Source organism: Lissotriton helveticus, chromosome 12, assembly GCF_964261635.1.
Source record: "Lissotriton helveticus chromosome 12, aLisHel1.1, whole genome shotgun sequence".
NCBI lineage: Eukaryota > Metazoa > Chordata > Amphibia > Caudata > Salamandridae > Lissotriton > Lissotriton helveticus.
In genome coordinates this window covers 492969393-492983955 of record NC_136073.1, presented here as the reverse complement: position 1 = coordinate 492983955, position 14563 = coordinate 492969393, and the positions used below count along the sequence as shown (strand labels likewise).

At 41.7% G+C, this 14563-nt stretch overlaps 1 protein-coding gene across 1 annotated transcript in view; it reads right to left on the bottom strand.

The window, feature by feature from the left end:
- LOC144797613 (fatty acyl-CoA hydrolase precursor, medium chain-like) overlaps nucleotides 1-14563 on the bottom strand; it is a 413977-nt gene that overhangs the window by 283249 nt on the left and 116165 nt on the right. The window contains exon 5 of the mRNA XM_078668304.1: nucleotides 1859-1992. Coding sequence (XP_078524430.1) covers nucleotides 1859-1992 — 134 coding nt within the window. The remainder of the gene's footprint in view (nucleotides 1-1858; nucleotides 1993-14563) is intronic.

Below are 14563 nucleotides of genomic sequence, written 5' to 3'. Positions count from 1 at the left end.
TTCCGTTTGTGTGATGTAAAGTTGTATAATTGTTTTTGTTTGTGGTACACCTGAGAGCTTAGTACCAAAAAGTCACTAATGCACAAAACTACTTTTCTTCCAAATTGGCCAACTCCAGCTTTGCCATTTGGGATCTCAAAAGCCAGTGCACATTCCACCTTACATAACATACCATACCAAACTCCTGATTGGTGGCCATCGAATTTTGGTCCCAACCCGGTCCCTAAACATGTAGTAAAAAATCTGGATATCCGCTTAGATCATGCCCTTAGACTAAAAGAGCATGTTACTCAGATAGTTGGGTCCTGCTTCCATGTAATAGGCCTACTCAGTCGAGTCTTCCCGCTACTTCCTGACTCCACCTGTAAAACTCTGGTTCAGGCCCTAGTACTAAGCCGCCTGGACTACTGTAATGGTCTGCTGATCTCGGCCAATGACACCTTACTCAGCAGACTACAAGTAGTCCAAAATACAGTTGCACGGCTGGTCCAGAATGCGCCACCCAGGACACCTTCCCATGCCCTGCTTGTAAAGCTCCATTGGCTTCCCATTCGCCAACGGACCAAGTTTAAAACATGTTGCTTCATCCATAAAGCGCTCCAGAACCTGGGCCCTTCCTATCTGGCGAAGAAATGTATACCCTATATACCTGGCGACCTCTCCACTCTAGTAGTAAACATCTTCTTGAAGTACCCAGTATAAGAAGGGCAAGATTAGGAGGGAGGCTCTCTCCTATCTTGGCCCGCGTCTCTCCCTAACACAGTGCTCAGAACATATAAGATTCAGGAAACTGCTTAAAACCTTCTTGTTCAGTACTTTCTAAGCATGCCAGGAACCTCTGCCTCTCCTCCTAGTCTGCTTAAGCGCAGAGATACCCCTCCGGGGGTCGATTCTAGCGCTATATAAACAGACAAATAAATAAATAAATACCTTACATAACATAACATAGCATAACCTAATATAATATAGCATAGCGTAACATAACATAACATAAAATAACATAACATGACTGTTAAAGATAGTGAGTGAAAGGGAGTTGTGAATTGTGTGTGTCCTGTGTCCCATGTGGCAATAGATTCACACCGTTCCACTTGCCCTTTATTGATAACCTGCAGTTCTTGATCAGGGCTGTGTAGGATTGGCAAGTAGTAAAAAGGCAGACCTTGGTTTAGGTGCACACTGTGAGTAGGTCTGGCAATGAGGTTCACCCTGAGGAAGCTACCTTTTTTGTCATGCACTTCTGGTTGAAGGATCGGGGGTAAGTCCGCAGTCTTTTCCTTTTTTGAAGGCATTTGTTGTATTATAGACCAGAATTGCCAGGTAAGCAATGTGTTCAGGACTCTCAGACTTTATAATTTCTTTCCAAGTGCTTGAACTTTGTAAACAATACATGTTTCAAAGGACTGTGGAAGGTTGCATGTCTGTTTTGCCATTTCTCTCAGAAACATCAACACTTCTCATTTGAGTCCACAGATACAGGTACTGCTTTCCCCCTCTATTTCATACACTTTTTTATCATGATACATTTTTTACTCTGACATATCAATCCGGGAGTTTAAAAAAACGTATTTTCAGTTGTATATGGATCGCACTTCATTATTGTGTATTTGTTTTTCCTTTCTCTTATTTTGCCTTTCCTTCTACTGTATAAGGTGAGCCGGTGTGGTGATTTTATGGCGGCATATGTAGCCAGCAAAGACTGATCTCCATGACTCCATGAGCACTGTTGCAGGAGATAAAGGTAAGTATTTTTCACAAAAGGTATTTGACAACAGCCAACTAAAATCCCATGTAAAAGAGCCATAAAAGAGAGTGCAATGCTAATGTAATGGCATCAAATTCTTAAACGATATCTCACCTGAAAAATCCAAGGGTTCCAAGTCGATATTGAATTATGACTACAACCACATTTTCATAGGCTGACAGAGCCGACCCATCAAACGTCGAAGCCCCTCCATGAACTAAACCACCTCCATGAATCCATACCATCACCTACAGAGAAGAGTAGATTAGAATCCTTTAAAAACAGACATTCCTTGTGGTTCTTGAATGCAGCCATGGCTACAAAAATACCATTTGCATAGCTCCTGGAAGCTAGGCAAGAACTGTAGTTTCTAACCAATGACAATATCAGTCAACTTCTATATTTTCAATATTTGTAATTTGTGCAGAAAGAAACCCTATTGAAGTAGTTGACTGCGCTTTTCTCACCATTTTATACTTCTGTTCTAATTTCCACAGGTCAAACAATATAGAGGTGCAGAGAAAGTGAAGACATAAAGACCTCCATGAACAAAGTCCAACATTTAAGAATATACCCATGCATAAAATTCCACACTGACCTGTCCACACATTAACAACACACATAGAAGCATCCAAGAAACACAAACAGCACAGTCAACCATCCTCATTTAGTTCCCATGCTTAATATAGAGGTTGATGCAGCTCTGATTTCAGCGGTAGAGCCTTACCTGACTTTGATGTAAGAAGCTTGCTAGAAATGGACCAACAGCCAGAGACCTCCCTGAACCATGATATTGGAAGGCTTCTGTCACTGTATGGCCATCTTCAAAGTGGGGTTGTGCCCAAACAGAAAGAGATGGAAAACCAAGAATGGGAAGAGTTGGGGAAGGTGGTGGACTCTAAATATTTCCATGTCAATAGGGAAGGAATGAGAAGTCATCAGAGGAGAAAGGGTATTGTTATGGAGGCTAGCAGCGATATTCCAGAGGATACTAAGCATGTCAAGATTTGCTTTGTTTGAAAGGAGCTAAGAGGATGTGGTGGATAGGAGAGTGCTGGAAAAGGGATGTTAAGGTATTTAGGGTAGGTGGAGTTGAAGGAAGGCCATACGTGGTTATATCACAGGTCTATAAGCATTTCCCTAATTTTCTGGGAAGGGTTGAGAACATATATATTATATGAGGTCTCAAAATTCTTCAATATGTTAGATGACTTTAGAGGTTTGTATGAAATACGTCACCTTTTGGTCTTGATATCTCAAAGTTATTTTGAGGTTTATTCTCTGCACCTCTGTTATTTGACTTTAAAGGTGTCGCTTACACATACTTGGTACATGTGCTTTTCCCAGTGCTATATTTAACTTTCCAGTAAGTCAGTTGTTGTTATATGCAAAGGGTTTGAATAGCTGAGCAAGGTTCAAATGTGGGATGCAAGTTTGAAGGAGATGTTTCCCATGTCAAACTAAAATGATGAAATGCTCTTGATCGCTAATTCAGCACAGCTGCAGAGAAATGTGTTTAAATGTATGACCTAGAGAAAAGCCCTATTGCCAATCTCATATTAAGGAAAAACACTACAAACATAATATTTGCAACATGTGGGTAAATATATATGACTACAAAAATTGAACATAATATGGTTATGAGTTCTCTGTGCTTGTCATATTACTTGCCTTAAACATAGCAACAATTTTAGCAAAAGGCTAAATCACATTTACCTTCCTCATCATAATATAGTTTGCACAACATTGTCCATTTTCACACCTACTCTATATTCTGGCTTCAGTGGCAAACTGGTTGGCTTAAAAGTCAACTCAAGCAAAGATTCAGTAAGTGTGAAAATCTTAACCTTGCACACACCCAGCGTGTCTCTCCTTGTGAATCGAAGGCACAACATTTTGTAGAGGTTCCATTGCATAACAATTAGTGCCATTCACAGGAACGATTGGAAGGTTGATTTTGCCTAGAAGGTGAAGACTCTTTGAGCTTTTGGAGGAGGTACTGGGTGATTGCCCTTTTGATATCTTAGTTTTCTATGGTTCAAAGTCTGGAATAGTTGCTGAAGTAAAATTTACTTTTGGAAAAGGCACTGTAGGGAGGAAAGATCCTGACACCAGACGCTACCCTACATACATTTCCAGCATTTTGGTCACCTGGTTGTTTTCATGTGTTGAGAGAATAGCAGCTACGATTACAGTTGAATGCACACTGAAGTTTAGAAGTATTTTATTGTTTTACTCTTGTTGCACCTGTACAGTCTAAATTTCTGCATGTCCTATGCTACCATAAATCAATCAGGTCTCAAGGTGCTGGAGGGAGGGTTTGGCCAGCTGCATAGTGGTCATTCAAAGAGCCAGGTCTTGAGGTCCTTCCTGAATTGGTGCAGTGTCAGGCTTCGCTGACGGTGAAGGGGGAGATTGTTCCAGGTCTCGGCTGCGAAATAGGTGAAGGATCTTCCACCCGCTCTAGTCCTGTAGAAGTGTGGAACGGTAGCTAAGGAGAGGGCTGCTGATCGGAGGTTTCTTTTAGGGGAGTGGAAGGAGAGGCGGTTGTTGAGGAATTTCGATCCGATGTTATGGAGGGACTTGTAGGCGTGCCTGAGCATCTTGAAAGAACTTCTTCTTTCAACGGGGATCCAGTGGAGTTCGTGAAGGTGCTGGGGAATGTAGTTGTGCTGTGGTATATCAAGGATAAGTCTGGATGCAACATTTTGGATGGTCTGGAGTCTGCGGAGTAGTTTTTTGTTGATTCCAGCGTAAAGGGCGTTGCCCTAGTCCAGTCTGCTGGTGAAGAGTGCATGAGTGACCGTTTTCCTTGAGTCAGAGGGGATCCTCTTGAATATTTTATGTAGTATTCGGAGCATGTTGAAGCATGTGGAGGAGACAGCTTTGATCTGGCGATTCATGGTGAGCAATGAGTCCAGGATGATGACAAGGTTGCATGAATGGTCTGTCGGGCTGGATGGGTTTCCGAGGGCAGGGGCCACCAGGTGTTGTCCCATGTGGAGGGGGTGGAGCGGAGGATGAGGACTTCTGTTTTATCTGAGTTGAGTTTCAGACAGCTGTTCTTCATCCAGTTTGCAACAGCTTTTATCTCTTCTTGGAAGTTGTGCCTGGTGATGTTGGGTTCTTTGGGGAAGGGAGAGGATGTGCTGGGTGCAATCGGCATAGGAGACAATATTGAGCCCGTGGTTTCTGATGATGTTTGCAAGGGGGACCATGTAGATGTTGAAAAGGGTGGGGCTGAGGGAGGATCATCGAGGTACTCCATATCTGATCTCTGTCAGTTCTGGGAGGAAGGGCGGTAGTCTTATTCTCTGTGTTCTGTCCATGAGAAATTAGCGTAACCAGTCTAAGGCCTTTCGTCGGATGCCAGCATCGTGGAGTCTGGTGCCTAGTATGCAGTGGGAGACAGTGTCGAAGGCTGTTGATAGGTCTAGGAGGATGAGTGCTGCTGTTGGGCTTTGGTCAAGGAAGGCGCGATGTCATCTGTGGCGGCAAGGAGGGCGGCCTCGATGCTGTGGTTGCTGCACAATCTGGAATGAGAGGTTTCTAGGATGTTGTTGGCCTCGATAAAGTGTGCTATCTGGATGTTGACAGCCTTTTGATGAACTTGGCTGTGAAAGTAAGCAGTGAGTTGGGCCTAAAGTTCTTGAGGTCCATTGGGACTGCGGAGGGTTTCTTTAGGTGTGGGTTGACTTTGGTGTGCTTCCAGTTGTCGGGGAATGTGGCGGTCTCGAGGGATCAGTTGATGGTTTGCCGTAGCTCGGGTGTGATGGCTGTGGCGGCCCTGTGGAAGATGTGCGGTGGGTAGGTGTCTGAAGTTGCTTCGGAGTGGATGGTCTTTATGGTCATTAGGGAGTCTTCCGTTGTGAGTGGGGTCCCGGTAATAAGGGAGAGGTGTGGCGCCGCGGCCAGGGTGACTGGCGCTGGAATCTGGGGATCACGGTTCGATCCCCGGCTCTGGCAGCAGGTTTGCCCAGCACCATGTGACTCTGGGCAATAGCTTGCTTAATCTTCCCGACGGCCCTCAGCGCCTAGAGACCCTTGCGGGTGTGTGTTCGCGCTTTACAAATGTGGTCTGTTGGGTGGTGTTGCTGGGGTTGGGCACTGCGGCGGTGCAAAGGTCTTGGTCATTGAAGTTGTCATAGAGCGTCTTGATCTTGAGGTGAAAGAAGGAGGTGAGTCTGTTGCAAAGGTCTTGGGAGGGAGGGACGTCAGCTATTTTGCCGTTGGGTTTGGCGAATTCCTGTATGATGGCGAAGAGTTTCTTGGAGCTGTGGATGTTGGAGAGGATCCTGTCTTACAGGAAATTCTTCTTTGTGGATTTTATAAGGTGGTGGTGTGACATGGTGGCTGTTTTGTAGGCAGAGCGTGCTTCTGGAGTTTTGCTGTTTCTCCATGTCTTTTCCAGTCATCAGCAGGAAACTTTGGATTCTTGGAGCGTTGTGGTAAACCAGATTGCTTTCCTGTTGCGCTGTCTTGTGGTGTTCCAGAGAGGGGCGAGTGTGTTAGCACAGCTGGCGATCCATTGGTGGAGGTTGCTTGCCGTGGTATTGGCGTCTGTCGCAGTTGGGGGTGGAACACAAGTTAGGTCAGAAGTGAGGTGTTCTTTGGAGACTTTGTTCCAGATTCTGCTAGGGAGGCGGTGCGCATGCTTGTGTGTGGTGTGTTTAGTAGAGGAGAAATGGACACAGTGGTGGTCTGTCCAGAGCAGTTCCGTGGTGTGGCTGAAGAAGATGCTGTTTCCTCCTGTAAAGAACGGGTCAAGTGTGTGTCCCGCTGTGTGTGTGGGGGCGAAGACGAGTGCTTCATTCCTATGTTGATGAGGTTCTCAAGGAGGGCGATGGTGTTGTGGTCATTGTGGTTGTCCAGGTGGAAGTTAAGGTCTCCGAGTAGTCTGTGGAGGCGAGGGCATTAGGTGCGATAAGGTCGGTGATGGCTTTGGTAAACAGGGAGCAGGGGCCAGGTGGTCTGTAGGCAAGTGTCCCCGGGAACGTCGCTTTGGGATTGGTCTGATCTGGGGGGCATCAACCGTGTAGGTGGTTGTCAATAAGAGGGAACTTTCGTGGACGATGGCGAGGCCTCCTCCTGGGCAGGTTGGGTGGTTTATTCTTAGGATCTTGTATCCTTTGGGGATGGTGGTTGCAATGTCGGGTGCAGTGCAGGTCTCAGTGAGGAAGGCAACGTCAGTGTGCAAGTGTTGAGATAGTCCCAGATTTCTACGGCATGTCTGTGCAGGGAGCATACAATGAGGAGGATGCAGTTCAGTGGCACAACTGCCATTAAATAGGGGTGGGGAGGGTGATCAGTTGGGAGGCAAGAGCGGAAGTGACATGCTGGGGGGAGGGGCTGCAGGAGCAACAGCGATGGGGAGTGCGGGAAGTGGGGGCAAGGCAAACGAGAGATAAAAGGGCTGAGAAAAGTGAAAAGAGGCAAATTAAAGTGAGTAGAGGTAAGGAAAAAGGGCAAAACACAAGAGGCAAGGAAGAGTGAACCAAGGCCAATTAAAGAGAAAAGAGACAAGAAAACAGGGTAAAACACGAGAGGCAAAGAAAAGAGGCAAAAGATAGCATGAGGACACAGAGTGGAATCGCAGAAGAGCAGGGTGCTCTTCCACTATACCACCAGGGATGAGGCACAGGCAGGAGCCTGTGGGTGGAAGAGTGCCTTGAACACCTACATGGAAGGAGCTGGGGCTCAAGGGCAGAGCCTTAATGGTGAAGCTGCACATGTGAGAGTAAGTGACACTGACCAAGAAGGTGAGTAGGAATTCCTCAGAGAAACCAGTTTACATAATATGAACCAGATTGCTTTGACTTCACTGTAGTCAAAGCTCACATCAGCAACTGCAGCATTTCTCTTCCATATCTTGATCATTCAGTTTCCTGAGGGAGGTGGCCTTAGCATTAGAAAAGAAAACCGGAAGAAGGAAAAAGTAAGTCTTGGACATTTGGGAAAGAGAAAAGCAAGTTACAATGTTCTCCTCTCCTTTCATTAGTCTTTAAAATGATTGAATGAGGATGCAACCGTTTCATCTCCAAAAGAAGGGAAGATGCATTGAAATGAATCAACATTTTTTATCAAGAAGCTCCCAGGTTCTTTGAGTGGTATAGAACTGATAGTTACTTTAGAACACAGAAATGTTTCACTCCTCCGCAGACACACAATAAAATTAGAAGTGATAAGCATGTGATCGAAATTGAGGAATTCGAGAAATTTATAGAAATCTCGGATCATGCAGGATATGAGATGAGCAGTATATAGAAGGTGTTGCTGGTGGCAAAGCAAAATATGATTTGGATAGACCACAATGCCTGGGCTAAGGTACTAGGCTTAACAATATCAAAGTACAACAAATGAAAACACTATTCAAGGTGTCATTAACCATGACCTTACTGGCACATTAAAGAATATTAGCAAAGCCAAATCATTTTGCCTGGGAAACCTATTGGTCTTGCAAATGTTTTATTTTCCTCAGTGGCATCAATGAGGGAGTAACTTAATGCTTTGAGAAAGTCCATTCAAACTTGGCATGTGCATATGATTAACCAAGTGCAGTAGGAATCTGTAAATGAATATTAATAAGGTTTAAGAAAATCCAATTAAATATGATTTCTGCACATGTGCATGAATCAATAGAATCTCTTTAAGCATAAGAAAATGAATTTAAAAAATACTGCCACACATGTGTAAGCATGCACATAAATTGACAGGGATGTATGATTTAACCACTACTCCCTAAACCACGAATTCCTTAGCCATGATGGCTAAACAACGATCAATCCCAAACCACTACTTTTTTTATTACGAGTTCCTAAACCACGAAAAATATTTACATAGCTCATTGCATATTTACACCATACTTTTCTTTTAAATCCTAATGTTTGACTTTTTTTAATAGATTAATTTAAACAGTGTATTTGTGGGGGGAGACCCCCCACCCCCCATCTTACCTTTTTGGCTGAGGCCGAGCATTCCTATTAACGCTGTGCCCCCGAACTTTTACAAAGCTGGCAGGATGAAAGCTGACTGCATGACCCCGTGCTCCTCGGAGTCCGCCTGCCTGGTGGCTGCAGTGCTGAGTGAATCATGGCAGGGGTCAATGAGCCTGTCAGGTCAGGGGATGCGAAGGGGAGTGACGTACATTGCAGAGTGTTTCTCTGGAGCAAGGAGTTTTGGGAATGGGGAATGTCAGGCCTTGGCAGTCTTAGATCGTTTGTTGTTTAGAATAGTCGTGGTTCTGGAAAGTCGTTGTTAAGGATTGTTCGTGGTTCTGACTTCGTGATTCAGGTAACTCGTAATTAAAACTTTGTGGTTAAGGTTGTTTCCCATTGACAGCAATCTTGAAATGCTTTATAAACTATTTTAAGATGGCCACCCCTGATACAGTGGCAGGTATAGCTAAGAGTGCTAGAGGGCTGGGGACAAGCAGATGCAGGAGTGATAGTTTTTATTAAATAGAGAGGAAGGCGTGGGGGAAACAGGAAGAAATAAAGAGTTAGAGAAAGTAATCCCTCCGATTCATTGCATGGAAGGCCTGCTGTCAGCAATGGCCCAAATAATTTTAAAAAGACTTGAAGATATATTTGTGTTTTAATTAAATACTTTTTTGAAAATATTAAACTTTTGTGTCAATCAAGATTACTAAATATTGCAGTGTTTGTAATTATAAAATATACATTTGATTAGAGCTATTGGTGACTTTCTGACAAAGTCAATAGGGCTGCTTTATATATGTTGATGGCTCCCGTCCGGATGAAGCCAATAGACATGCCTTTTATATGTTGGTGTTCTCACCCATTACCCAAGCCAGTACGTCTACCTTACTTACCATGACACACCTTACTAATAATACTTTCATAGAAATACAGAAATACACTAAGAATACCTAAAGTTAAAGTGACTATGTGGCTAGGTGAAACAATGATTTACACATTAGAAAACACTGAAATTCACCAGTTGTAAGTATCTCAAGTAACTATAATTTGTGTCCTCACCATGCACTGCTTGTAATGTCCCCTCACATTCTACATCACCACTGAAATGTCACTGCATTGATAACATCGCTAATGACATCTGAAATTACATAATTGATAATAACATGCCAGCAGCACAAGTTATATTTACTTTAGGGCACCTTTGTTTTTCCAGTAAATTTTAAATAGATTACATAAGTTGTGCCTTCACAAACTTCCCCTTTGACAAAGCAGCTCTTATGGTGCTTGGTGCTTTGATGTGTCCTCTACGCCAACATGGTGCAGCTTAAAGCACTGTTGACATGGAGGTCAAAAGCATTTGACCAGTTAAAGTGTAAAGGTCAAAAAGGCAAAATAGGAAATTAAATTGGTTTATAGAATTTGTTATACTGTTGAGATAGCATGAACTAAGTTGATCTGGAATGGGAAAGACAGTGCACACAGAGATCAAAAACAAAGATAATAAAATGTTTGTTATGAGTGTCACAGTATTCATTCAATATTTGTCAAACCTGATAAATGCCAATTTCCAGGGAATCGTACATTTACTGCATGCAATAAATATTGCCAAGTATAAGTGTTTTTGTAAAAAGATAAGAATAATGTGTATTTTTAGGCCCACATGCATCAAAGGAAAAACTGGTCGTAAACGAGCAAGTTCTCAGAACGTGCCCCTTTGTGGCCAGTATTTTTTCATTTGGGATGCATCATCCCAAATGTAAAAATCGCAATTTAAGTATTCACAAAATTGTGATTACTTTAATTGCGATTGCATTTAAGGAATCACAACTTGCGATTCCTTAAATGCAATTCAATAAAGTAAAAAAAAGAATTGCGATTTCGCAATTAAAAATCGCAATTTACCGTAAATTGTGATTTCTTTGAAAAATGCACCAAAGTGCATTTTTCAAAGTCCCATGTTACACACACACATGACATTGGGGCATGTGGGTGCGCAACATGGGTGTATATCACAATTTCAGGGGTGCAACAGGGTGACCTTTTGGCACCCTTGAAATTGCAAGCGCAATTTGTGAGTACCTAACAGGTACTCTCAAATTTCACATGCAATTCCCATTCATTAGGAAGCCATTCCTTAACTGCGAGTCGCAATTTGCAAGTCACAATTAAGGAATGTGTAGGAATCGCTATTTTTTTTGCGATTCCTACATTCAAAGGCTTTTGTGATTCCTTAATTGCGATTCCTTAATGATCGCAATTAAGGAATCACAATGGTCAACATTGATGCATGTGTGGGTTATTGCTTTATGCACAAAGCTCTGCATGTCCCAGAATTTATCAGACCTTTTTTCACCACATGTGCAGTAATAACTGTGCTTTTTTCCGCCACAACATTTCTGCAGCTTTGACCTGCTGAAATAGATTACAGAAAAATTTGACTATCATATAAAATTGGTACAAAAGGGGGTGGTAATGGACGGAGCATCCGAACCAATCAAACACTCACACCCAGTCAAAAGATCTGGGTTTAATCCATCACCGTTCTTTAGCCCACTCTGCAACCCCAGCTCAGACATGGCTATATGCAAATCAGTCTGCCCTGTGCCTCATGGGAACAGTCCAGCCTGAACTGCCAAGCCATGCCTTCCCTGGACAGGAAACAAGCTTCTGAGGACCGGTTTCTGGCATTACAGCCGTCTTCAGCCCGGCTTGCTTGAATCCAGCGGTACCGCTTTTGGTCGCCATAAGTGTGGCAGTGTATGCTTAGACGTGAGTCCCTTGCTCACTTTGCCACTGGATTCAAGCAAGCCGGGCTGAAGACGGCTGTAATGCCAGAAACCGGTCCTCGGAAGCTTGTTTCCGGTCCAGGGAAGGCATGGCTTGGCAGTTCGGGCTGGACTGTTCCCATGAGGCACAGGGTCAGACTGATTTGCATATAGCCATGTCTGAACTGGGGTGGCAGAGTGGGCTAAAGAACGGTGATGGATTAAACCCAGATCTTTTGACTGGGTGTGAGTGTTTGATTGGTTCAGATGCTCCGTCCATTACCACCCCCTTTTGTATCATATCAATTTGGCAAATTTAAAACATAGGCTTCAGATGTTGTTTGAAATTATTGAGGCAAACATAATCAAGACCTACGTTAAACTATTTGGTGATTTCCTCAACTGTATTTAAAACAAGATTCTATTGAACAGACATTTAGTTTAATACTGTGATTTGTGAGCTCAATCCAGTGATTGCACTTGCTTTAAACTGTAATGCAAAAGGCCTTCAACTTTTTCCATTGTGTAAGCTGGCTGCCTATTACATCAGGACTTCCCCTCAACAAGGTGTCTAGACTGAGATGGAATTTGAGGCATCCTCCTCATGAAACTATAAATTGGAAACAATTACTTTACAGCTATTGCTTAGAAATATCAAAAAAACTGCTGACATGTTGGGGCCTATTGTCCTATTGTAATGGTTATTATGCCTACTTCCTCTTCAATTGCTGTACTTGTCAGTTGAAATCATTTAATATTCCTTTAAATAAAGGTGTTTATGGTAAGTAAATCTTTTTACTCAAATATGTAATATGTCTATTGTCAATTAATGTTTTTTCCAACCTAATTAAACTTAAAATCCACAAATTATGGTGGCACAGCATTGCATGAAGGGTCTTATCAGAATAAGGTGGATTATCAAATGGACTTGCTGCAGTTTTAGAAACATTTTTAAATGATTGAAATGAAATGCCTCATATCTTTAAATTTGGTAACAAGTGCTTTATTAGATTTTTTCAATTGGCCTAATCCAATTAGCTACAATCTTAGAACCTCTGAATCTTTTTCCAGTTCTTTCTTTTCCTCTAGCATTTGAACAGAAAAAGGAAATTAAATAGTGAGTTAATGGGTATTAGGATATTACTAGTCACTGTATAAGCAATGAATGGTGCTTCTGACTTAAGATCTGCTGCTAAGCACCAGAGGGGCCATTTCCCTAAAGTATAGACTTATATGTCTCCACCCCCTGGGTTTCTGGAGGTGCAGGCTAATTTACTAGTGTAACGTTATGATGAGTAACTTTTCACAGATAAGTTGAGGTCTTTGCAACCAGGGCACAGATCTCTCTATTGTTAAGTATAGGGAAACTTAAAAAATTTACTAAGCTTTTTAAAAATTATTTTTTCAACATTTATTTTAAACATACAACAGTATAAATTAATAGCTTAGTTTTATGTGTAAAATGTAATTCTTTTGAATATATTAAAGTAAATGTTTATGTTTAAAAAAGTTCCACATAAAGTAAAGTAATTATTGTTTTTAATATATATTAATGCTCCATAAATGTTGTACTTGAAATAATGTAATAAAGTAATTTAAAATTAAATAATACTTCTATTAATAAACACTTTAAAAACAAAACAAAAAGAATGTATTTATACTTTTAGTAAGTTTCAATTATTTCAATTATTTTAAAATTACATTTATTTTAAGTCTCTAACCTCATTATTTTGTATTCTAAGGTATTGCATCATGAGTGATTGGCCATGTGTGGTGCTGGACTTACTCATGCTCTGAGCTGTAGTACATTTATGACTCTTTGTGGTCATTTTGCGCTTTAGTATCTATAGAAGGGCAGGTGTTAATATCAACTAGCTTATTATTTTGTGGGTGGGCATGTGTCCCTCCCTAAAACAATCCTTACTCCTCTCTTAACCTCTCCCATTTAGTTGTAGTATTCTCCATTTTCTAGCCACCTCGCCCTGTCCCTCCCAAATTTTTTATCGAAATGGATACTAATAAGTGTGGAGATCTCCCCAGTCAGGGCAGAGATCTCTGCACAGAATGTGTAGGAAAGGCAGAGACCTTCTCACATAGGAATATGAATAGCATTTTTTTAATACTAAGAAATGTACAGAGAAATTCAGTATATAACTAGATCTCACAGTCAAGAAAGTGAACAGATCAGGCCAGGAACAGAAATTGTTGGAAGTATAGAAATCAATAGGAGTGGTGATACAAAAGAGGTTTGGCATTTACTAAAACATTTGGGTGCAAACCACATGCAGGCTGGCTACTCAGTTACAGAAGGAGATTGAGAAAATCATATAAGTTGCCTTTAAATGTACACCAGGGTAAAAACGAACATTTTGAAATTTGTGGGGCAGAAGAAATTGCCATATCATCGGAGAAGGTGGAATCAACAATGATCAGGCAGTGAGGTTAGATGGAATTCTGAATATTGTTTATCAATCTGATCCAATGTATAGTTTTTAGTGGCTGATGTTTCTCTTCAGATCCTGTCTAGACCATCCAACAATGCCAGATTCTTGGAAAGGTTTGATTTTACAACAATTCTAAACATTGGGAACCTGAAGGCTCCATCACATTATAGGTTGCGCCTCTTTTTGGATGTTAATGCTAAATGTTCACTCAAATTTTGAAAGGGATGTTCAAGAATTGGGCTTCTAAAACCAAACTTGTCCCATTTAACCAACAATTTTCAAGTCACAAGGCAACACTATGTATTATATTCTGACTAGTATAAGTATATCAAACAAAACACTGGCAGAAAATGAAAATAAATTCATCTGTTTTATAGATAACTAAATGACTTTTCATGGTGTACATCGTTACATTTGCTGGAAAAAGTTACAAAAGTGAAGGACTCCTTCTTTACTCCTGAAAGACATCCAACTTCTATGTCCTGACACGAGGATGAGGATCCGATTGGAGCAAAACTCTCACTTGGTCAAATGAGTATTAAAATAGGAGGACTTAAATGGGCAGATTTTAGCACCCCAGTTGTTTAACCTCTATACAGCTCATATGGAAGAATTTATTTCAGAAGTACCCACATTTCTCGCTGTTTTAGGCATTACATAAGGTGTTGGCAC